Source organism: Pelophylax lessonae, assembly GCF_965119305.1.
Source record: "Pelophylax lessonae genome assembly, chromosome: 5".
NCBI lineage: Eukaryota > Metazoa > Chordata > Amphibia > Anura > Ranidae > Pelophylax > Pelophylax lessonae.
In genome coordinates, this window is record NC_138772.1 from 527,305,700 (window position 1) to 527,331,873 (window position 26,174).

Sequence of the window (26,174 nt, forward strand, 5' to 3'; positions counted from 1 at the left end):
GTCGGGCCAGGGGAGGAGCGGCGGCGATTGCTGCTGCTCTGCCCCGATCGTTGGGGAATCGAGTGAGGAGATCCGCCCGCTTGTGTAAACAGAGCGGGCGGATCTCCTAAGTGACAGGGACTGACAGATCGGAGTGTTCAGCATAGCTGAACATCCGATCTGTCCTGTCACTCAGTCACCTCCCCCCCCACACGTCAGTAAGCACCAGGCATACATTAACCCCTCCCTCTCCAATAAAATTAACCCCTTCACTGCCAGTGTCATTTTTACAGTAACAGTGCATATGTATATCACGGATTACTGCAGTAATGTCACTGGTACCCCCAAAAGTGTCAAAAATGTCAGTCAAGGGTCCGATCTGTCCACCGCAATGTCGTAGTCCCACAAAAAAAATCGCAGATCACCGCCATTACGCGTTAAATAAAACCCCACCAAAAATGAAAAATGACAGAAATCTTTCCCGTAGTTAGTAAACGCAATAACTTTTGCGCAAACCAATCAAAATACGCTTATCGTGATTTTTTTTTTACCAAACATAGGTAGCAGAAAACAAATTGGCCAAAAATTTAAAAAAAATTTGATTTTTACATTTTTTTGGGGGAATTTCATATAAAAAAATGTTAAAAATATTGTTATTTTTTCAAAATAAACACTCTTTTTTTGTTTATAGCACAAAAAGTGCACAGGTGATCAAATACCACCAAAAGAAAGCTCTGTTTGTGGGAAAAAAAGGACGTAAATTTCGTTTGGGTATGGCGTCGCACGACCGCGCAATTGTCAGTTAAAGTCGCACAGCGCCGAATCGCAAAAAGTGGCCCAGACGTAAGACAGCAAAATCCTCCGGTGGTAAAGTGGTAAAAAAAAAAAAAAAAAAAGTTGGGTCAAGATTTTTTTTTTTTAATTGTAAAAAAAAAAAAATAAAGTTACACCCAAGCAAAAAATTCCCCCTCCCCCCCCCCCCAAAAACAAAAAACAAAAGAAAAGGGATTGCCCCCCCCCCCCCCCCACACATATATGCATGTGCAAACATAAACTCAAACAACGGGGCGCCTAAGCCTGAAAACATTGATTGCGAAGGATTTTTTTTAAATGTGTGCAAAAAACGTCTCTGAAAGGGTTAAAGGAGATGTTCACTTTCGGGAACATATTACATGTTCCACACATTACATTTGTTAGTTTAAAAAACAAAAACAAAAACTGGCTCCTAACGTTTTTATCTTGCTCCGAGATTCAAAGCCAAATTGTCAAGCCCTGCCCTGAGCCATTAAACTCCTGTTCAATGGGAGATCCTATTTGCTATATATTGGTAATTTAGGGATGTTGGCCAGTACAATCATGAGCTCCTAATTTTGTAGTTGTCTGTTTTTATGTTTAGCACGGCCAGCAGCTCTACCGTCACATATATCTCGGCTGTAAGGAGGACGACAATGTACACAAGAACTTTGAGCTTCTGTATACAGCCTTGGCGCTGATCACCATCGAACTGGCCAATGAAGAAGTTGTCATCGATCTGATCCGGGTGGCTATTGCACTACAGGTTGGTTTTAAAAGATTCTTCTCGGGGAAAGCTGAATTTGAAGAAGAACTTAGTTCCACCATGTTGAAAATGCAATGCAGTGAGTTAGGTGAACTAGAAGTAGTTGTGCCAATGTTTTTTTTGTAACGTTCTGCTAATGTGTAACTTTCCGTGAAGTATTGTTCATCCTCGTAATATTTATAAGCCCCATGCTCTTCTCTACGTGCAAATAAAGAATTAGAAAAAAAGGCTTTGAAATACACTATATTGTCAAAAGTATTGGGACACCTGCCTTTACGCGCACATAGTCCGTAGGGTTCGATATTCAGTTGTCCCACCCTTTGCAGCTATAACAGCTTCAACTCTTCTGGGAAGGCTGTCCACAAGGTTTAGGAGTGTGTCTATGGGAATGTTTGACCAGCAAGGCCTGGCTTGCAGTCTCCGCTTGAATTCATCCCAAAGGTGTTCTATCAGGTTGAGGTCAGGACCCTGTGCAGGATAACTAGGGGGCCAAGCCCAACCTTCGAAAAACAACCCCACACCATAATCCCCCCCCTCCACCAAATGATTTGGACCAGTGCACAAAGCAAGGTCCATAAAGACATGGATGAGCGAGTTCGGGATGGAGGAACTTGACTGGCCTGCACAGCACAGAGTCCTGACCTCAACCTGATAGAACACCTTTGGGATAAATTAGAGCGGAGACTGGGAACCAGGTCTTCTCTCCAACATCAGTGCCTGACCTCACAAAGGTGCTTCTGAAGGAATGGTCAAACATTCCCATAGACACACTACTAAACCTTGTGGACAGCCTTCCCAGAAGAGTTGAAGTTGTTAGAGCTGCAAAGGGTGGGCCAACTCAATATTGAACTCTACAGACTAAGCCTGCGATTCCATTTAAAGAGGAAGTAAACCCTCCTCTGACACTTTTACCTATAGGTAAGCCTATGATAAGGCTTACCTATAGGTACTGTAAATATCTCCTAAACATGTACCGTTTAGGAGATATTTTACCTTAAATGCATGCGCTCTGAAGGAACGGCCGCTGGGGCCGTTCCTTCAGAGCCCTGTGCCGTGACCGTCGGCTCCCGCGCGCATTCGCGGGAGTGACGTAATCGCGGCTCCAGCCAATCAGATGGCCGGATGCCGCAAACCCGGAAGAAGGGCGACAGAACATGTCACCCATGAGAGAGGTAGGCGGTCGGTACTTCGGGGCTTCATTTTAAGGTAAGTGTTTCATAATGAGCTAGTCTTTCAGGTGTTTTTTTTTTTTTTCCAAAAAATAAAAATTCAGAGGTTTACAACCTCTTTAAGTTCATGTGCATGTAAAGGCAGGTGTCCCAATACTTTTGACAATATAGAGTATATATTATGCTGTGCAGCCTATTTTCGCAGAGTTTGCGTTTCAGACAGATTTCTTTTGTACTCCACTAATATACACTTCTTCCTTGTATCATCAGTTTTTTGTGATCTGGTACAAACAAATCGAAGCTACCCCAACCTAAAACTGGCCTTAGCAGCAAGTAGCACATGGAAGGGCGATGCATGTCCAGAAATAACAAACAAAAATTCCCAGTTCACTTACCAGCTAGCCTGCAACAAACTCACATTGACCCAGTCTGTTGCGGGCTGGCTGGTAAGTGAGCTGGGAATTTGTTGTTTGTTTGTGATCTGGTAACCCCCTATTGTGTACCTGTTTTCTCTAGCATCCATTGAGGTACACAGGATCCTAATTCTGGAACTAGAAGTTATGCTGTCACCTACAGAAGAATTAAACACTAGGCACAAAAAAAAGTAGGCAATCCCTAGGGACATAACCCCTCCTACACCAGCCATGCTTTCAGTTTCGCTAGTGGTGAGGAGATGTACATCGCTTCTTAAGAAAAAATATAAGAGCATGCCGCTTCTGTACTTCTTTCAAGAACTCTGATCTCTGATGCAACCTTTTTACCCTTATTAAATTGTGGGATTCTTTTTGAGGCCTCTCATGTACTCCCCTCTGATTCAGAATATAGTTTAAGGCTCATACGCACAGCCATTTATTGGATGCATCTTTTACTTAAACATGGTGACAGCACTTGTGCTTTATGATCGCAATTTTTATTTTTTTTTATCTTGCTTGCTCGAGCAGAAAACTGATTTTCAAAGCAAGACGGTACATTCTAAAAAAAAATAAAAAATATGGTACAAGACCTAACATGAAAGATAAGAAGTGTATACAGCACCATAGAGAACAAATGGCTTTTTAATTATATAATAATTAACTCTGGTGTAATGAGTACACTAAAAGCTTCTTAAAATGTCGGGGAATAAAACACATTTAAAGGAGTTGTAAAGGCTTTTTTTTTTTTATCCTAAAGAATTCTATGCATTAAAGTGGAGTTCCGGGCACAAAATCGATCTTTTTTTTTTTTTTTGTGCCCGTCCGCTTGTTCTCCTTTACCTGAAACAGAATTGGATAGTTAGTTTTTTTTTTTTTTTTTTTGTACTCACCTTGTAATTGTAGATCGAAGATACTCACCTATTCTTCACTTCCTCCCTCTGCGCCGCGGCTCCGCCGTCACTTCCTGGCTTGCAATGATTCCTGGGAGCTGAACGTCATCGCTCCCAGGAATCAATGCGACGGCACCGGCCCCGACGTCACTTCCGGGGCGACGCCGCATTCCCTGCTAAACAGCTTCTGGGCATGCCCAGAAGCTGTGGAGGAATGCGGCGCCGGACCGGAAGTGACGAGAGGGGCCGGTGCAGGCGCATTCTGGGAGAAGAGGACGCGGAAGAAGACGCGGAAGAGGATCGCGCCGGCTTCAGCTGCCCACAAGAGAGATGGCAACGCTGTGGAAGAAATTTTATAAGTGAGTATTTCTTCTTGCAGGTAAGTGCGAACCGGGACAGATCAGAGGCTATCCATTGTGGAATGTACTAGCCCTGACTGTCCCGGGGGTATGTTCACTGAAATTTTTTTTCTGTGCCCGGAACTCCGCTTTAAGATAAAAAGCCTTCTGTGTGCAGCACCCGCCCCCAACACCCCTAATACTTACCTGAGCCCCATCTCCATCCAGCGATATCCACGAGACCCTCGGCCGGTAGCTCTGCGTATAAATGGACACAACTGCTTGCTGTGGGGGCACTTAACAGGGGGGAGAGAGACCAGAGAAGAGGAGGATCTGGGCTGCTCTGTGCAAAACCAACTGCTCAGAGGAGGTAAGTATAACGTGGTTGTTGTTTAGAAATAAAAAAAAAACATGAGACTTTACAATCACTTTAAAGTAGATCTAAATTCTGACTGGATGAAACTTTGTTTCCTGAATTATAAATAATTATGCAGTGCATCAAAAACAATCCCCATAGTTTATTTACCATTAAGTAGGGTTTCCTTCTCTTTTTTTTTTTTTGGATCTTAGTGGTGCTGTTGGTGCTGCTCATGTCTTCATGTACTTCCTCCGGTGTCAGCTGTACATCGCTGCTCTGGACAGGCTAGTGACAGTGATGGATCATGTATGAACAATGTGTGTTTCCAGGGCATTATGTGCAGGGGGTATAACAGCAGGCAGTATGTACAGGAGAGGAGTGCAGGGGGTATAACAGCAGGCAGTATGTGCAGGAGAGGAGTGCAGGGGGTATAACAGCAGGCAGTATGTACAGGAGAGGAGTACAGGGGGTATAACAGCAGGCGGTATGTGCAGGAGAGGAGATCAGGGGGTATAACAGCAGGCAGTATGTACAGGAGAGGAGTGCATGGGGTATAACAGCAGGCAGTATGTACAAGAAAGGAGTGCAGGGGGTATAACAGCAGGCAGTATGTACAGGAGAGGAGTGCAGGGGGTATAACAGCAGGCAGTATGTACAGGAGAGGAGTGCAGGGGGGTATAACAGCAGGCAGTATGTGCAGGAGAGAGTGCAGGGGGTATAACAGCAGGCAGTATGTACAGGAGAGGAGTTCAGGGGGTATAACAGTAGGCAGTATGTACAGGAGAGGAGTTCAGGGGGTATAACAGCAGGCAGTATGTACAAGAGAGGAGTGCGGGGGGTATAACAGCAGGCAGTATGTACAGGAGAGGAGTGCAGGGAGTATAACAGCAGGCAGTATGTACAGGAGAGGAGTGCAGGGGGTATAACAGTAGGCAGTATGTACAGGAGAGGAGTGCAGGGGGTATAACAGCAGGCAGTATGTACAGGAGAGGAGTGCATGGGGTATAACAGCAGGCAGTGTGTACAGGAGAGGAGTGCAGGGGGTATAACAGTAGGCAGTATGTACAGGAGAGGAGTGTAGGGGGTATAACAGTAGGCAGTATGTATAGGAGAGGAGTGCAGGGGGTATAACCAGACTTGTATAAAGTACTCGAAATTTCTACTTGAGTAAAAGTACAAGTGCTCGATCAAAAAATTACTTGAGTAGAAGTGGAAGTGCTCGCAGAAAAAGTTACTTAAGTAGAAGTACTAAAGTATTCAACATTTTTTATACTTAAGTATTGCAAGTAGTTTTTTCAAAAAATTTGCTACTTAAGTACTAAAAGTAAAAAGTACCAGTAGTTTTGAAAAAAAATTTCTACTCAAGTACTGAAAGTAGAAGTACAAGTACTGTGTTATGTAGTTATTAAAGAAATAAGTCAAAAGTTTGAACATCATATTGTTTTTATTATTTCAAATGATTTATTCAAATGATTAACCTGTGTTTGTTAGTAGTTTCTTGATGCACTTTAAGCGCTGTAGCACCATTTATTTGTTTGTTTCATATTTTCTTTTTATTGGAAAGATTTGGTATAGCAGCTTTTATTATACACAGCCTTTATTTTCGTATGCGCTGATTTACAAATAACATTATACACATTTTTTTGAGCTTTATGCAACCTGCCATCTACTGTTCTGGCAGTGGTAATTTTTTTAAAAGTAACGAGTAACTAGGAGTGCAGGGGGTATAACAGTAGGCAGTATGTACAGGAGAGGAGTGCAGGGGGTATAACCGCAGGCAATATGTACATGAGAGGAGTGCAGGGGGTATAACAGCAGGCAGTATGTACAGGAGAGGAGTGCAGGGGGGTATAACAGTAGGCAGTATGTACAGGAGAGGAGTGCAGGGGGATATAACAGTAGGCAGTATGTACAGGAGAGGAGTGTAGGGGGTAGAACAGCAGGTAGTGTGTACAGGAGAGGAGTGCAGGGGAGTAGAACAGCAGGCAGTATGTACAGGAGAGGAGTGCAGGGGGGTATAACAGTAGGCAGTATGTACAGGAGAGGAGTGCAGGGGGATATAACAGTAGGCAGTATGTACAGGAGAGGAGTGCAGGGGGATAGAACAGTAGGCAGTATGTACAGGAGAGGAGTGTAGGGGGTAGAACAGCAGGTAGTGTGTACAGGAGAGGAGTGCAGGGGAGTAGAACAGCAGGCAGTATGTACAGGAGAGGAGTGCAGGGGGATATAACAGCAGGCAGTATGTACAGGAGAGGAGTGCAGGGGGTATAACCGCAGGCAATATGTACAGGAGAGGAGTGCAGGGGATATAACAGCAGGCAGTGTGTACAGGAGAGGAGTGCAGGGGATATAACAGCAGGCAGTATGTACAGGAGAGGAGTACAGAGGGTATAACAGCAGGCAGTTTGTTTGGGAGAGGAGTACAGAGGGTATGACAGTGGACACTGTATACAGGAGAGGAGGAGGATTATGAAGTTTTGGAAGTGGGACTAGATGATAGCACAGCAGTGTACGAACATTTAGAAAGTAACATAACATAAGGTTGGGCAGCATCTAGTTTCTCTCTGCAGGGGGTGATGGGACTTTGGGGGGTTGTGTGTCAGTGCACATGGAAGGTAAGAGTTAAGCTGGACATACGTGGATCGAAATTTGGTGGTTTATCCATCGGTCAACTTGAGTACAACCAGCCCGTCGGATTTTTGGCATGTGATTACTGCCAGTGGCTATAACCGCAAGCAGTAATCGTGTTCTGGCAGCCGGGAGAGCTCCCCATACAATGTGCCACCAACACCTCCATCATGGTGGAAGGAGAAAATAATCCAATCATCTATGTGCTGCCTTAGACAATCGGAGAAAGATAGGAGTCACAAGTGGGGCATCCATGGTGGAATGTGTATTGGTGGGGTATGAAGTGGCTATGAAGGTGAGTCAGCCAAGTAAGGAATGTGAGGTGAATAGTGGCAACCAGGGAAGGTGTCAAAAGCGGAAAGAGGGAGAGGCGGCAAGGTGGGGATGTGTTTAAGCAGGGAGCGAGAGTGGATATCGCATCCGGAGAGAGATGGGTTTTTATCTGGGGGGGAGGTTATTGTGTGCGATGCCAGGGAATGGCCATTCATGTCTCAGAACTACGCAACACGTGTTAATACCGGTTTCCTTTAGGCAAAGACACAATACTGTGACCCGTGCGTGCACTGTAATCGTATATACTATTCCCATACGTGTTTATTGTATTGTGCTTCCCCATGCTCTCTGTGTTTTCTCCCTCTTTGATGCTCATATCAGTTTGACAGATAAATTCCACACATGTGTGAAAGTAGTACGTGATCTCGCCTCCATAATGATCTGAGCATCAAAGGTGGCGGAAGCATCGAGAGAAGGAAGGGAATAGTATATAACATCACTGTACATGTGTAGATCCTCTTGTTTCCTCGCTGCTTGAGGGGGATTCCCGGTTCTTATTTAGGACTGACTTGCAGGCCCCAAAAAGCCATTCTGAAGCACTATTGATGAAAACCTTTTTAAGGTGGAAACACGGCACCTTCTTTAATGATGTCCAGCTGCAGTATTTTAGCTTTCAGTTTATTTTATGTTGCTATCAAATTTCTTAATGTAAGTGCTTTGACATTGTTTAAATCTTCCCAACTAACCTATTAAACCTAATATATTGTTACTTTGAACATACAATCTGTAGAATAGACTTAAAACTAAGGGAAAACTTAAACTTAATTTTACTTCCTGAATTCTTGTTTATTATTATGGATAATCGGTGTGGTTCCTCCTGCTGTAGGACATGGCAATCACTAATGAGGACAACCTACAGATGTTCAACCGATGTAGCATCATGGCACTGGTTGCTGCCTATCTCAACTTCCTCAGCCAGATGATTGCAGTTCCTGCTTTTTGCCAGCATGTCAGTAAGGTAAGTACTGTACTACTCTACTTTTATTTTCTTTAAAGCTAAATTGAAGTTTTAAAAACAAATGGCTACATACAATAAATGCATGTTAGAAAGCTGAAATGTTAATGTCTTTCTGGTAGTTAACCGGTTGCCGACCGCCGCAAGTACATATACTGCGGCGGTCAGCCCCGGCCAGGCAAAGTGACGTATGGGTACGTCACTCGCCTGTCACTTGCATGTGAGCCAATAGCGGGCGAGCGCCCGCCCCGGCTCGTTCGCGGGGAAGTCCGTGCGTGTGACTGGCGGACCCGATGTCCGCCGGTCACTCGCGATCGTCCACCGTGAAGGGAGAAAGGCTAATGTAAACAAGCCGCCTGTCATTCTGCCCTGTGTAGGAATAGTGATCATACGGTTCTACTATGTAGGACCGTTGATCACTGTTCCTACACCAGTAGCCATGTCCAATCACAGTTAGAAGCACGCCCCCTAGGGACACACTTAACCCCTCCTTTCCCAATAAAGTTAACCCTTCCCTGCCAGTGTCATTTTGCAGTAACAGTGCATATATATAGCACTGATTACTGTGGTAATGTCACTGGTAACCCCAAAAATGTCAGTCAAGGGTCCGATCTGTCCGGCACAATGTCGCAGTACCGCAAAAAAAATCGCAGATCGCCGCCATTACGCGTTAAAAAAAAAAAACACCACAAATTACAGAAATCTTTCCCTTAGTTGGTAAACGCAATACCTTTTGCGCAAACCAATCAAGATACGCTTTTTGCGATTTTTTTTTTTTTTTTTTTTTTTTTTTTTTACCAAACATATGTAGCATAAAGCAAATTGGCCTAAAATGTTAAAAAATTTTGATTTTTTTTACATTTTTTGGGGGGGAATTTCATATAAAAATTTTTGAAAAATATTGTTATTTTTGCAAAATTTACTCTCTTTTTTTGTTTATAACGCAAAAAGTAAAAAATCGCACAGGTGATCAAATACCACCAAAAGAAAGATCTGTTTGTGGGAAAAAAAGGACGTCAAATTTGTTTAGGTACAGTGTCACACGACCACGCAATTGTCCGTTAAAGTCACGCAGTGCCGAATCGCAAAAAAAAACCCTGGTCGGAATGGGAGTAAAATCTTCCGGGGCTTAAGTGGTTAAAATACTCCCTAGCGCCAGTCCAAACCCCTCTCACCTTGCATTTAGCTGCAGCAAGGACTGCTACTCCCTGTGTATAAGAAGCAGCCTATCTGCAGCAGTCTGTACTTACTGTTGCACTGCCCTACTGTTACCTTAGAAATGTTTTAGGCCAATTTAGGCTGGTGTATTTTACCTCCTATGAGAGGATTGGACACTGGTAAACTAAAACATCTGTATACCAGCCCAGGATAACCCCTTCTACCAGCAGCATGCCTCGTTTTTTTTGTTTTTTCAAAAACAGTACAGGGAGCATGATCAGAAACACAGTCCTCAATGGACTCATTAAAAAGGATTTTATGGTGAGTACAAGAATCCTGTTTTGTTTGTTTTCCAAGCCTTTAATCTTTTTAGGCTCTACCTTTTTTGTTGCAATTGGACTACTGATTTCTCCTTTATGGTTGATGTTTGCTACCGCCGTGGAATCGTCCAACTAAATCCGGATCAGATGACCTTCAAACTGGATAGTCTAACACTGAAGACACAGCCAGATAACCCAAAGATCCAGGATGTTTATCGAGAGACCAGATGTTTCTGATGACCAAGTCCCCTGCACTGACAAGGTGCCCCAAGACTCCTCTCTATCCCAATATTCTTGTTTGCACCATGAGAATCTTCCAAAAGGCAGGAAGAGAGGACTTACCCTACATCAGGGCCACCAAGCTAGGGGTAGCCTGGTATTTGGCATCATTTAAGTTGGCCTGTTTAGGGACTGGACTGACTTGTCCAATGACAACAGAATGTTGCTTTGCAGATGTCTGGAGTAAAATTGAACCAGAGGGAATACCTTGAAGGATCCCAACAGCTGGATAAGGGATAAGTCTTTTTCAGTGGCAATTTCTAAAGGTTCAGGATCCACCTGATCCTCTGTAACCTATGAACAGTTAGAGATATGTTGTCCAACACAGCTCTCACCCAATGTTCCCTCAACATGAGGTTGTCTATCCCACAGTGGTGATGCCACAAGAAGGCAACAGGGCTAACATTGGATCCAGCACCTTGTTGAATACCCTAGATGCAGAAACTGAAGAGCAGAGCCACAAAGTGGTAGTGCAGATGATAACAGATCTGGGGAAGTCTATTCTGCATGTTTAGATGTAAACATTCAGAGCCTTGACATCCTTTTAATCTGGGAATCGTGAACAGGTTGGAAAAAAAATCTCTTGGAACCATGTCACAGGAACTATTGCTGTGGCACCTTTTTCAGAAAAACCAAAAGAACTTGATCAATATTATTGTTATTATGCAGGATTTTATATATGTTAGTCTGTGTGCAAACCAAGAAAGGCTGGAAGTGGAAAAGCCATGAGGACAGAGAGCAAAGCTTGAGTTTGCAGTCCAGGGACACCACCTCCTGCACCCAGGCATCCACAATGCAAGCTGTTCAAGCTTTCACTAAAGACATCAAATGTCCCCCTACTCTAAAAAGTGGGAAGTTGTTAAATGCCAAACTTTGTGGGTTGATTGGGAGCCAAGCAACGTTGAAGTGAAGGTAAAGAAGCAAAAGGGACATTTCTTTACTTTAGCAGTCTGCTCCTTAGGTCTCTTCTGCTGGGAAAGATGTGTGTTCTTGCTAATACGAGATCACTAGTAACAGTGGTTAGATCTCTTTTAAGGGCTTTAGACCAGTCAGATATGGTTTGACAAAGGAAACTCACAGCCAAGATTTGATGTGAGTAAAGAGCTCTAAAAATGTCTTCCAACCACTTATCATTGGGGTCCTAGACAGGTGCATCTTCCACTGGTATAGTAAGCACTTGTTTAAAGAGAAACATGGCTTGATCCACAGTGGGAACTAATCTTTTTTGAATAAGTCTTTGCTTTCTTAGGAGTTCTAAATAATTTGAGACTAGAAACGGGATTGGTAGAAGCAACAGGAGCGCATGCCCCTGGGCAGCAGATGTCAGCACAAGGCAAGCAGCTCTAAAGCAGTTTGTAGAAGATGGACAGCAGAAACAGTTCTAAGATCAGAACTCCACGTAGCTTTTTGCAAGAAGGAACCGAAGTGGAGAGATTCCTCTCCGCCACTGTATGGGTTGAAAGCATTTGCACAGCACTCCTCGTAGTGGATGTCAGTGCTAAGTCCCGCAGAATTAACCTCTTCCATGGCAAAATTAGCAGGTACGGGAAATAATGGCTCCCGGTGACCCAGGAAAATGATGTAGCTCCCGATGCTTGGCCCAACCAACCTATTCTGAGTGGGTCTTCGGAGACAGGGCAAATGCTGAGGCAGTGCTGGTGATTCTGGACCTGGAAAAAATTCTGCAGCTAGCCTTTGCCAGAAGTGTGAAAAGCACCCCATTCGAATACCAGTGCCCGAAGATCACTTCAGGCTACTCCGTCACCATCCAGTCTACCAGGATCTGCATGTAGCACTCCAAATGCCACACTGAGAACGACCACACCAGGTAGCTGCATGTTGAAGAGGAAACCTTCAGCAATGGTGTAGAGGAAAAAAAGCAAAGGTTGAAGAAAAGAATAATAAAAAAAGTGCTAGCAAAATAGGTTAATCCTAAAGCAGTAGAACTAAATACACGTAGGACATGTGGGTAGTAGGAAAGGTTGTCCTTGGTCGGCCTATGTCTTTTGCTGGTGTCCAATCCTCCTGTAGGTGGCAGAATAGCTGGAAGGTTAAAGACTTTGTGCATTCCTCAGTGGACAACAAAAGAAAAATCTTATTAGCAAATGTATTTAGTAGGTACATTTGTAATTGATTGCAGGCTATAAATTGTTTCCTTGTTTATTTCCTATTTAGGTTATAGAGACCAGACAAATGGATGCGCCTTATTTCTTGCCAGAAGTCATTTTTAGAGATAAATGCAGGTAATCTAAATATTTTAAAGAAAAGTTTGATGTTTAAGCTGTACCTGTAATGACCTAAATCCTAGTAAACTACTAGATGGACTTTAACACCTTAACATTGATGGAACGCAAACATGCGGCCTTGGCTTCAGGGGGTTGTACCTGGGTGATACCTGCAGCTAGAGGCATCACCCTGGTACCGTTCTTTAGAGCAGACGGTCGGCTTTCTTGTAATGATCGATGCGGCTGAGCAGCCACTCGGTTGTTGGTTGTCGTCCACGTCCCACCAGGAGACCCGAGCGACCAGCCGACTGTGCGCTGGCTGGCCAAAGACCCGAAAAAAAGCAGGATTTGGCTTTGATCCGGTCTCCGATGTACTGCGGGTACTGGACCCCTAAAGGCGCCAGATTAAAAAAAAAAAAAAAAAATGAGAGCATTCAAAACAGCCAAATTTGGCGTTTTAAGTGCAGAGGAGGGTTTTGGGTTCTGATAGAGCCCAGATCACTCCATAAAGAATACCTGTCACTGTCAATCACTGTTACAAGGTGTGTGACAGCATTAAAAGTGATCAAAAAAAAAAAATTTTTTTTTAAAGGAACAGTTTTAAAATAAAATAATTAAGAAAACAAAAAGAACCCTGTCCCTCCGTGTTCACGTGCAGAATCGAACGCATACGCAAGTCGTGCCCGCATATGTAAACCACGTTCAAACCACACATGTGAGGTATGCCCATGATCATTAGAGCGAGAGAAAAATTCTAGCACAAGACCTCCTCTGTAACTTTAAACAGGTAATTGTTAAAATTTTTTCAAGCGTCCCCTATGGAGATTTTTAAGTACCATAGTTTGTCGCCTTTCCACGAGCGTGTGCAATTTTAAAGTATGACATGTTGGGTATCTATTTACTCAGCGTAACGTCATCTTTCACATTCTATAAAAAAAATTGGGCTAACTTTACTGTTTTGTTTAGTTTTTAATTCATGAAAATGTATCCCTTTCCAAAAAATTGCATGTGAAAGACAGCTGCGCAAATACTGTGTGACATAAAATATTGCAATGATCGCCATTTTATTCTCTAGGGTCTCTGCTAAAAAAAAATATATATATATATATATATATATATATATATATATATATATGTATGTATATATATAATTGGGGGATTCTAAGTAATTTTCTAGCAAAAAAATACTGATCTTAACTTGTAAGTAACATATGTCAGAAAAAGGCTTAGGCTCCAAGGGGTTAAAGAAAGCACATAAAGGTGCCTAAATTCACCCGCCTTTATCCAGAACACTCTAGGAACCTTTAAGTCAGGGGAAGCTGTATGAACACCAGCTAGTGCTTTAGGATATTGATACCTGCCCTGGCATTTTCAGGTACCGTTGGTCAGTAAAGCTGGCCATACATGGGTCGAAATTCAGAGGATTCAGCAGGAACAACCCAATTTCATCCATTAGACCAAATAAATTTCCCGGCCAGTAGCAAGGCAAATGGGGGGGGGGGGGACGGGGGTGAAGAGTTTGACCCTCCAAGCTCTGGATAGCACCAGAATAGATTTCAAGAATCTGGAGACAAACTTGTATATGCGTACTATAAAATCTAGGTGGTGTTTTTTTAGGATTAATGTGATTACAGGCGTACTGTTATATGGCTATATGTTATTTTGACAATCATGCTTCCATTTTTAACTGTATTTACATGGAATATCCCCATATTATGCATATATTATTTTTCTCTTTCGTTCATTGGCAGACACAGTTCCTGATCTTCTTAACCATTGGGTTATACTGCCCCCTACAGGAGTAGGACATTAGGCAGAAAAAAAGTCTGGCTATGCCTATGGGCAGCCCCTGGGGGTATGCTCCCTCTCCCTGCTATAGGTACTCCAGTTTTTTCCTGTGTAGTCAGGAGTAAGGACCTAGTACCTTGCTGGTATCTCTGGTCCTGGCAATTTGTTTTCTTTTTAGATAGATTCTTTTTTTCTCCTGTTTTTTTCCTGTGAAATCTACAATCAACTGCCGGACTGGGCGACGGGCTGAATAATCTAGATCCAGTGGTCACCCCAGTCTGGCCAGCAAGCGTGCGCAGACCTCAGCTGCGCCATAAGTTGGCCGCGACATAGCCCCACTGGACGGTGGCTGGCCTGAGAGTTAAACGCCTAGCGAGGTTGCATACGACTGGTCTTGGCCTGAGTCGCATCGTTCCTCCTGGTTGACAGCCCCCCCCCCATTTAGATGGCGAGGGGTTCTGTCTGGAGCGCTGCCCGTCTGGTTCCTAGTATGGTGAGTAGCTGTCCCCCCTCTCCCCCTGGAGGATTTTGGGGTGGACGTGGGCCCCTCCATGGGATGGTCAGACCCCCTTCCCGTCAGCCACCTCCCTTCATCTGTCCCCCTATCCTACCCCTCCCCACTTATGCTGAGGCTGAGTGGGTGGTCTGGTCCACCTCATGGGGTGGGGGCAGCTATGCTGGTGGGGGGGGCTCCTGGGCCTGTCCTTGAGGCCTAGGGATCCCTCCTGGGTCCCTGGGAGCCGCCATTTTGTTGTAGCCTTGTGCTGCAATGCACAGTGGCCATGTTTGTGTAGTCCACCTGCCATTGTGTGGTGGTTTGCCATAAAAAACAGTGGCGGCCATGTCTGTGGAGCCTTCTGGGTGGCGTTTTTGGCGGTGGGAGCCCCTCCTCATCCCCTGGTGCTGACTCCTGGATCCTTTTTGTATCCTGATCGCCACTCGTGCAGTGCAGTTTCTCCTGGTGGCTGCAGTGCCTGGTTTCTGCGGGGTGGTGAGTCTGGTGGGGTCCTCTCCCTCTCTGCTGAGTATCGATTGGTGCTCTGTGACTGACAACAGGGTGGTGCTGCCAGAGCAGTGGGGGTGTACCTTAGCAGCAGTGTTTTACTTTTTTTTGTGGGGTCCTCCTGGTGACTCATGAAATCTTTGGAGCACTTCTCCCCATCGTATACCCTCTCTGGGGCTGCGGGGCCCTCCAGGTCCCATCCATCCATCGATACGCTGATGGCGGTCCTAGAGTCCTTTGTGTCCTGGGTGGAGGTGGCTTTTGGGTGACAGGCTGGCATAAAGTGTGTGTCTCCCCCCCCCCCCCCCTGTTCCACCCGCCTTTCCCTGCCTCATCTGTCTCATCAGATCCTGAATCTGATTTGGCCGCCTCGGACATGGGTCACCCTCCAGGGTCTGCGACCACGCACCCTGAATCCTCAGATGGAAAGGAGGAGGATTCCTCCATTCCTACAACCGCGTACGAAAAGGTGCTGGTGGACGCACTGATTGTATCTGTGCTTGAGACTTAAAGTTGGAGTACACAACTGAGGCTGAAGAGTGGGGATGACCAAAGCATCCCCTTGGGGCCCCTAAGTGAGTTGCTAGAGTCCCTTCTTAAGAAGTGAACTGTTCCACCGGTGGTGGACCCTCTTGTTTCCAGATTAAACAAGGCAACCATGATTCCGGTTGAAGAGTCCCCAGCGTTTAAGGACCCGGCTGACAGGAAAGCGGAGACTGTGGCCCTCAGTATGTACACCCTGGCTGGTTCGGCACTGAGGCTGATATTCACCATTGCCCTGGCGTCGCAATCTCTGACCGAATGGGCTAAGCTTTTGCGCCATGACCTGGAGGCAGAGTAGTGCCCCTCCTGCCTTTGCGGAGCTGGCAGACCAGCTGGTCCAGGGGCTGCAGTTTATCTGTGATGCCTCTTTGAATGCGGCTCCCCTAGTGGCTCGGATCTTTGTGGTCCTTTGGCATGTCTTTTGGCTCATATGCTGGTCTGCGGACCAGACTTCTAAAAAGGCCTGACTGATATTCCCTTTCAAGGAGATTGCCTGTTTGGTTGGTTGGTTGCCTCTGATTTTCATTTAAATGAAGACATTGTGTTGCCTTCCCTGTGTCCCAGGCCAAATCATCCCATGGAAATTGCTTTGCATATTATGGATGTGGTCCAGGCAGTTAGGGTGTACTTGGCAGCTACGGAGTCTTTTATGAAGTCAAACTTACTATTTGTGCTCACGGATGGGCCTCGGAAAGAGTTGCCTTCTTCCTCTGAGACCATTTCCAGATGGTTCAGATAGACGGTGGTTCAGGTCTATTCCATCAAGGGTCAGGTTCCTCTTTTCCCTATCGAGGCGCATTCTTCTTGGGCACTCTGTGCCTCCTGGGCCTTTCGTCATCTGGCGTCAGTGACGCAGGTTTGCAAGACAGCCACCTGGTCGTCTGTGCACACTTTCACAAAGTTCTATAAAGTGGATGTGTTGGCATCTGCGGATGCTTCCTTTTGGCTGCAAGGTTTTTGCCGGCTGCTGTTTAGAGGACCTGATCCTCTTTGAGCGTGTATTGTTTTTTTCAGGTGATCTCCAGTTGTTTTGCTTGAGCTCCTGTTTACCTGGTTGGCTATAGTTAGCCTTGGGAGTTTCTTTTTCGCTGTTCCCACCCCTCTTGTTTAACACTGCTTTGGGACGTCCCAATGGTTAAGAAGATCAGGGAACTCTTTCTGTCAATGAACAAAAGAGAAAATGGGATTTTTGACTTACCGAAAAAAAAATTTCTCTGATGTTCATTGATGGACTCAGCACCCACCCCTCTGTGAAGTTGTAATTCTTCTGACACTGCTTGTAACAAAACGGAGTACCTAAAGCAAAGAGAGGGAGTATACCCCCTGGGACTGCCCATAGGCGCAGCAAGACTGAAACTGTGTTGTCATCCTTAGGCAAGCAGTTAGGAGCTAAATTTTTGGCAGATCATCTGTTTTTTTTTGTACTTGCAGCATTGTTTAACTACTTGTCATCTGCTATATATAGATATATATATTTATATATGTGTGTGTGTGTATATATATATATATATATGTGTGTGTTGCAGTTTGCAAATGGTTTACCAGGATTATGGCTGAAGAGATCAGCCATAACCCCCGGTAGTGTTTTTTTTTTTCAGAGTGTGGTTGGCTTTCTTTTGAAGCATTTCGAGCGGCTCATGAGCCAATGAAACACTTTCAGAAGCAGCGTCTTCCTCGTGCTCTCCCGGCGCTGGCTAGCGTCTCTCAGGCTTACCGTTTCCACCAGCTCGCCAGAAAAATTATCCAGCCACCGGCTGGTCACAGAAGTGATATAAGACTAGATTGTCTTTGATTGCCTATATGGCCTTGGAGGACCGGAGCAATGTCATGGCGTCACTTCCGGTCCAGGGTGGAAGTAAACAATTTTTTTTTTTAAAAAGCAAAAGATCAAAATTTGTTGTTTTTTTTTTATCTTTTGCTTTTAAAGAAGAGATATAGGGTCTTTTTTTAATCTCAGATGTCTACATAAAGAGGATCTGTCATCCTTTTTTCTATTACAAGGGATGTTTACATTTTTAAAAAATGAAAGGGACAGTGTAAAAATTAAAATAAGAAAAACATTTTGTAAAGCGCCTCCCCGTCCCTCTGTGCCCGTGTGAAGAAGCGTACACATATGCAAGTCGTGCACCCATATGTGAACGTTTGAGCCAGAGCAATAATTCTAGCACTAGATCTCCTCTGTAACTCTAAACAGGTAACCTGTAAAGGCGTTTAAAGCATTGCCTATGGAGATTTTTAAATACTGTAATTTGTCGCCATTCCACGAACATGCACAATTTTAAACCATAACTTGTTAGGGATCTATTTGCTTGTAACATTATCTTTCATATTCTACAAAAAAATTGGGGTATATATTGTGTTTTTTTTATATAAAATAAATTTTTTTCCCAAAAAATTGTATTTGAAAAACCGCTGTGCAAATACTGTGTGGCATTAAAAAATTGCAACGATCGCCATTTTATTCTCTAGGGTCTCTGCTAAAAAAAATGTATAATGTTTGGGGGTTAAAGTAATTTTTTTAGCAAAAAATACTGATTTAAACTTGTAAACAGAAAGTGCTAGATAAGGCCTGGTCTTCAAGTGGAAACATTTTTGCCCTGAAATACACTTTTATTTTTGTTACAGGCTGGGAATTTTCTTTCTTTTTTCTAGAAGCAGTTGCATTAATATTTGAGCATGGAAAGCACTTGAAGTTCTCAGAAATAGTGAATGTCAAGCCTTTTCTTTACATTTAAAAAAAAAAAAATAAATCTTTTGCTTTTAACAACCACTTTCCAGAAAATTATATTATATTTTTTCCATGGCATTCTTGAGGAAAGTGTGGTCTGAGGAGTGAGGATTCCTGGTAGAGCAATCTATAATGGAGAGAATGTGAATAAAAGGATTTCCAATCAATGGTATTAGTCTGAGGATGTGCAGCTGTGCGCTGAGGAGAAATACTATAAGCATCTTCTCTGTATTATTTTGTGAAGAGACTGGCAAAAATAGAGTGAGAGAGAGAACTCCTCTAACCTGCACTTTACAGGTCATGCTTGCAATGTATGGAACAGCAGTTCCTACGTTTTTATTTTCTTGATCATGACAATGATTCTGAAAAGTACTATGTAGTAGAGATCGACCGATTTATCGGAAAAGCCGATATATCGGAATCGGCCACCAAGGTAACCGATATTGTCGATATTTCGGGAAAGTTCTTGTACCGGACCGATGCCTGCAGCTAGAGGCATCACCCCGGTACCGGCGTCCGTAGCCGACGGTCGGCTGTCTTGTAATGAGAACCGATGCGGCTGAGAAGCCGGTCAGCTGTCAGTACAAGAAACGGGAGGGGACTTCCCTCCCTCCGCCTTCCGCGGCTCGCCCGGGTCTCCCATCCCACCGGGCAACCAGCCTGCGCGGCTGCCGAAGACTCGATCAAAGCCACATTCGGCTCTGATCGGGTTGCAATGCAATAACCCGGAAGTGATGTCATGAGTGACATCACTTTTGGGTACTGGCACCAGATTAAAAAAAATGACAGCATTCAATACAGCCAAACTTTTTGAATGCTTGTAAGTGCAGAGGAGGGGTTTGGGGTCTTTTAGACCCCCAGATCCCTCCACAAGAGTACCTGTAAAGTAAAAAAAAAAAAATGTAAATGTACAAAAATATCGGCCGATACCGATATGCATTGACCAAAATATCGGTTTCGGCAACGAAAAACTGATATTGGTCGATCACTACTATGTAGTCCCGTCTCTTTTAGCTGAAGGGGGCTGAGATCATTTAATACAGGGGCAGGCAACCTTTTGAGAGGTGGTGATCTACCTGAGCAACATAGAAGAGATTAAAGATCCCCAGGTGCAGCGCCTTTTTGTAAAAAAAATTAACTAGCAAGGCCCCAATAAAATAAAAAGGATGGCATGAAAAAAAAAAAAACTTCTCAAAATATTATAAAACAAACGTCAGTGCGAAAATAAAAACTTGGCCTACCTTAAGGGGCCCATTCACGTTGTATTGCAGTTTCTGTGCAATTTACATAAAGTTCTGAGCAGTGAGAGTCCCACAGTACCAAGCGTAATGCATGCACTACTTTTGGAGATGAACTGCAATCGGATTGCATGGTGTTTTCGTATCATGTGATTCAGTGCAGATAAACGCACGGTGAGCAAAATACCGCTCAAAGTACCGCCCAAAAAAACCTTATGTGGGAAATAGAAAGAGGGTGCCGGCTCTGCATGTACAATGTGTAGAAACAAAAGCGATGTCTGGACGGCCGCACTCCAATGCAATCCCGTTTATTGAAAAAGGTAAAATTCTTACAGCATGCAATGGTGCAGAAACAAAACAACTGACGCGTTTCGCACTTGTATCAGTGCTTAATCATAGCTACAATATGCATGACAAACTCTCTCTCTCTATATATATATATATATATATATATATATATATATATATATATATATATATATATTAGAGATCGACCGATTATCAGCAAAGCCGATATATCGAGGGCCGATCTGCACTTTCCCCGATATATCGGAATCGGCCCCGGAGGTTACCGATATTGCCGATATTTCGGGAAAGTGCATGTACCGGAGTGATGCCTGCAGCTAGAGGCATCACCCCGGTACCAGCGTCCATAGTCGATGGTCGGCTGTCTTGTAATAACAACCGATGCAGCTGAGAAGCCGCTCGGCTGTCATTACAAGGAGCGGGAGGAGACGTCCCGCCACCTTCTGCGGCTCGCCCGGGTCTCCCGTCCCACCGGCCATCCATCCTGCACGGCCGTCGAAGAGAAGACCCGATCAAAGACACATTGGCTCTGATCGGGTCTCCATGTAAAAACCCAGAAGTGATGTCATGACATCACTTCCTTGTACTCGGCGAGAAATTAAAAAAAAATACAGCATTCAGAAAACTTGGCGATTTAAATGCTTTTAAGTGCAAAGGAGGGGTTTGGGGTCTTTTAGACCCCCAGATCCCTCCATAAGAGTACCTGTAAAAAAATAATTTAAAAAATAAACATTTTAATGTCCGAAAATATCGGCCAATAACGCCCGATAGCTTTATGCCATGACCAAAATATCGGTATCGGCAATAAAAAAAATATATATATAGATATATATATAGATATATATTAGTGTAAAAAAACCCCAATGGTATACATAATTACCTTGAGATAGATCAGGTACACTCCAACAAACCGATAACCAGGCTGCCAAAGCAATCCCAATCAAATCCATATCATTTTGCCATTTGCAAGCCTTATTACACATAATATATTATTAAAACAAAGCTATATTAGTGTGTATATCCATATCACCTCGTAACATTTGAGGGACAGACCAATGATTTTATCACATAGAAACCATATACAAACATTCTATGTTCACTAAAACAACTGTTCAGCAAACGAATAAAGACAAAAAAGATAAACGCTCGGCCTTTGTGATCTGCGTTTGGGGCATTGTTCATTTTGCACACTGACGCCCACTGCAGATCGCAAGGGCAGTGTGACTAGAATGGCATGAAATCTGGCACGGAATTCACTGTGATCTGTTGAGAATGGGCCATAAAAGGCAGCTTCAGTGATAAACTGTTGGTCACCCCAACAAGTTTGATGCAGGAGTATGTAGGGCAGTTCACAGAGGTCAGTGGTTGGAAGGGTAGAGTACAGGGGTCAGAGGGGCAGAAAATAAGGTCATTAGGGCAGAGGACAGGGGTCAAAGTTCAGACGTAAGTAGTACCACATTGTGCAAGGTCAGTGGAATGTAAGCAGATGTCAGATGTACATAAGGCACAGTACAGCAGTCAGTAGTGTTTAACAAGAAGCTGCCTGTTTCCTACTCTTAGGCAGCTGCCACTACAATGCAGAATAAATGCTGATGTCTAGCAGGTACACACATCACATGTACATTATAGGCAGCAGTTGCAGCCTTCCATAATAATGCCAGTCCCCACCAGGGGATTACAGCCTCCTGACACCAACCCCTGCAGCTTTTCCACCTCCATGCCATAGTTCCTTGCTTTGAGGGATGTGCCCCACCAGACCGTTCTGTGGCTTCCTTAGCACAGACACCACTTCTCTCATTCCCATACAGCCCTGGAGTGGGAGTGAGGCAGGGGTGCACCTGCCCCTAGTACTTTCTTAGTACTTTGCTCGGCTTTGCTTATCGCAGCTCTGATCTATGAGGTGGCAGACTCGGGCAGGGGTTGGCGCCATGTCAGGTTGTGATCTACCTGTCAGATTGTGGTGATGGATGGGTTTCTGACCCCCAATTTAATATACAGTATCTCACAAAAGTGAGTACACTGCTCACATTTTTGTAAATATTTTATTATATCTTTTCATGTGACAACACTGAAGAAATGACACTTTGCTACAATGTAAACTAGTGAGTGGACAGCTTGTATAACAGTGTAAATTTGCTGTCCCCTCAAAATAACTCAACATACAGCCATTAATGTCTAAACTGCTGTCAACGAAAGTGAGTACACCCCTAAGAGAAAATGTCCAAATTGGGCCTAATTAGCCATTTTCCCTCCCTGGTGCCTTGTGACTCGTTAGTGTTACAAGGTTTCAGGGGTGAATGGGGAGCAGGTGTGTTAAATTTGGTGTTATCGCTCTCACTCTCTCATACTGGTCACTGGAAGTTCAACATGGCACCTCATGGCAAAGAACTCTGAGGATCTGAAAAAAAGAATTGTTGCTCTAAATAAAGATGGCCTAGGCTATAAGAAGATTGCCTAGACCCTGAAACTGAGCTGCAGCACGGTGGCCAAGACCATACAGCGGTTTAACAGGACAGGTTCCGGTCAGAACAGGCCTCGCCATGGTCGACCAAAGGAGTTGAGTGCATGTGCTCAGCGCTATATCCAGAAGTTGTCTTTGGGAAATAGATGTGAGTGCTGCCAGCATTGCTGCAGAGGTTGAAGGGGTGGTGGGTCAGCCTGTCAGTGCTCAGACCATACGCCGCATCGTAATTGGTCTGCATGGCTGTCATCCCAGAAGGAAGCCTCTTCTAAAGATGATGCACAAGAAAGTCCACAAACAGTTTGTTGAAGACAAGCAGACTAAGGACATAGATTACTGGAACCATGTCCTGTGTTCTGATGAGACCAAGATAAACTTATTTGGTTTAGATGGCGTCAAGCGTGTGTGGCGGATACCAGGTGAGGAGTACAAAGACAAGTGTGTCTTGCCAACAGTCAAGCATGGTGGTGGGAGTGTCATGGTCTGTGGCTGCATGAGTGCTGGCACTGGCGAGCTACAGTTCATTGAGGGAACCATGAATGCCAACATGTACTGTGACATACTGAAGCAGAGCATGATCCCCTTCCTTCAGAGACTGGGCCACAGGGCAGTATTCCAACTTGGTAACGATCCCAAACACACCTCCAAGACGACCACTGCCTTGCTAAAGAAGCTGAGGGTAAAGGTGATGGACTGGCCATGCATGTCTCCAGACCTAAACCTTATTGAGCATCTGTGGGGCATACCCAAGCAGAAAGTGGAGAAGCGCAAGGTCTCTAACATCCACCAGCTCTGTGATGTCGTCATGGAGGAGTGGAAGAGGACTCCAGTGGCAACCTGTGAAGCACTGGTGATCTCCACGCCCAAGAGGGTTAAGGCAGTGCTGGAAAATAATGGTGGCCACACAAAATATTGACACTTTGGGCCCAATTTGGACATTTTTACTTAGGGGTGTACTCACTTTTGTTGTCAGCGGTTTAGACATTAATGGCTGTGTGTTGAGTTATTTTGAGGGGACAGCAAATTTACACTGTTATACAAGCTGTACACTCACTACTTTACATTGTAGCAAAGTGTCATTTCTTCAGTGTTATCACATGAAAAGATAGAATATGTGTTCAGATAGTCTGATAATCTCCATTCTTGATAAAACCTGAGACCACAAAACAGTCGAGGATCTCCAGTTAAGGGCGATCATCCATTGAATAGAACAGAACAAGCTGTGTATTAATCTGGAAACGGAAGATGGGACCTCTGGGATCACACACTAAATGATACAATACACATTTTTAAAAATAAATGGGATATCTGGGATAAAAATGTTACCTATATATGAACATCATTGCTATTCTTCCTATATTCTTATTGTATTTCCCATATCTTTTATACAGATGTATCATCTTTTTTGAAATCCACTTATGTGCAAAATGTTATATTTCCGTGTTACTCTACTGTTTATATTTTACCATGTTTTTCACTATGTGATTAGTGTTCTATTTGCTTGTTTACTTCACTTTCCAATAAATCTTTTGTAAACAAGAAAATATATAATATATTTACAAAAATGTGAGGAGTGTACTCACTTTTGTGAGCAACTGTATGGGCACAAAATGTATTTTTTTTTTGCAGAGGTCTCTAAACTTTCTAAAGAAAGGGCCAGTTTACTGTCCTTCAGACTTCAGGGTGGACAGACTCTGGCCAGTAGGAAAAAACAATGCAAGATCTTTGGCAGTTGGTTTTGTTGGAAGGAATAGTGCCACATTTTTGTTGTCAGTGGAAGGAATAGTGCCCCATTGCTGGTGTCAGTGGAAGAAATAGTGTCCCATTGCTGGTGTCAGTGGAAGGAATAGAGCCCCATCATTGGTGTCAGTGGAAGGAATAGTGCCCCATCATTGGTGTCAGTCGAAGGAATAGTGCCCCATCATTGGTGTCAGTGGAAGAAATAGTGTCCCATTGCTGGTGTCAGTGGAAGGAATAGAGCCCCATCATTGGTGTCAGTCGAAGGAATAACGCCCCATCATTGGTGTCAGTGGAAGGAATAGTGCCCCATCGTTGGTGTCAGTGGAAGGAATAGTGCCCCATCGCTAGTATCAGTGGGAGGAATAGTGCCCCATCATTGGTGTCAGTGAAAGGAATAGTGACCTATTGCTGGTGTCAGTGGAAGGAATAGTGCCCCATTGCTGGTGTCAGTGGAAGGAATAGTGCCCCATTGCTGGTGTCAGTGGAAGGAATAGTGCCCCATTGCTGGTGTCAGTGGAAGGAATAGTGCCCCATTGCTGGTGTCAGTGGAAGGAATAGAGCCCCATCATTGGTGTCAGTGGAAGGAATAGTGCCCCATCATTGGTGTCAGTGGGAGGAATAGTGCCCCATTACTGGTGTCAGTGGAAGGAATAGTGCCCCATTGCTGGTGTCAGTGGAAGGAATAGTGCCCCATTGCTGGTGTCAGTGGAAGGAATAAGTGCCCATCGTTGGTGTCAGTGGAAGGAATAGTGCCCCATCATTGGTGTCAGTGGAAGGAATAGTGCCCCATCGTTGGGGTCAGTGGAAGGAATAGTGCCCCATCGTTGGTGTCAGTGGGAGGAATAGCGCCCCATCATTGGTGTCAGTGGGAGGAATAGATCCCCATCGTTGGTGTCAGTGGGAGGAATAGTGAACCATCATTGGTGTCAGTGGGAGGAATAGCGCCCCATCATTGGTGTCAGTGGGAGGAATAGTGCCCCATCGTTGGTGTCAGTGGGAGGAATAGCGCCCCATCATTGGTGTCAGTGGGAGGAATAGATCCCCATCATTGGTGTCAGTGGGAGGAATAGTGCCCCATCGTTGGTGTCAGTGGAAGGAATAGTGCCCCATCGTTGGGGTCAGTGGAAGGAATAGTGCCCCATCGTTGGTGTCAGTGGGAGGAATAGCGCCCCATCATTGGTGTCAGTGGGAGGAATAGATCCCCATCGTTGGTGTCAGTGGGAGGAATAGTGCCCCATCATTGGTGTCAGTGGGAGGAATAGTGTCCCATTAGTGGTGTCAGTGGGAGGAATAGTGCCCCATCATTGGTGTCAGTGGGAGGAATAGTGCCCCATTGCTGGTGTCAGTGGCAGGAATAATGCCTCAAGGGCCAGATAACAGCAAACAAAGGGCTGCATTCGGCCCCAGGGATGCAGTTTGGAGGCCACTGGTTTAGATCATAACAAAAAATGTCTCCATTTGCAAGGAAAATGACTAGAAAAATAAACATAAAACATGTCCATTTACAATAAACCTACATCTTTATCAAAAAAGATATATATGACAGAAACAACACATGTGTTAACATCTATGATGTGGTGGAGAGCAAGAAAAAAAAAGGGGGGGGGAGAAAATGGGGGGTGGAGTGTTTGAGAAAAAGAAAGGAATAAAAGGGGGGGTATTGGAGGAAGGAAATAGCCCAGCCCCCATACCTACCTAAAATCAATTCCCAAATATACACAAATCCGGTACAGCCACGGAGTACTTCCAAGGTAAAAAACACAC

General features: G+C 44.3%; 1 protein-coding gene across 1 annotated transcript in view; it reads left to right on the forward strand.

The window, feature by feature from the left end:
* Positions 1-26,174, forward strand: part of EFR3A (EFR3 homolog A) — a 284,658-nt gene that overhangs the window by 206,604 nt on the left and 51,880 nt on the right. Inside the window, exons 16-18 of the mRNA XM_082258096.1 lie at positions 1,376-1,537; positions 8,493-8,624; positions 12,554-12,621. Coding sequence (XP_082114222.1) covers positions 1,376-1,537; positions 8,493-8,624; positions 12,554-12,621 — 362 coding nt within the window. The remainder of the gene's footprint in view (positions 1-1,375; positions 1,538-8,492; positions 8,625-12,553; positions 12,622-26,174) is intronic.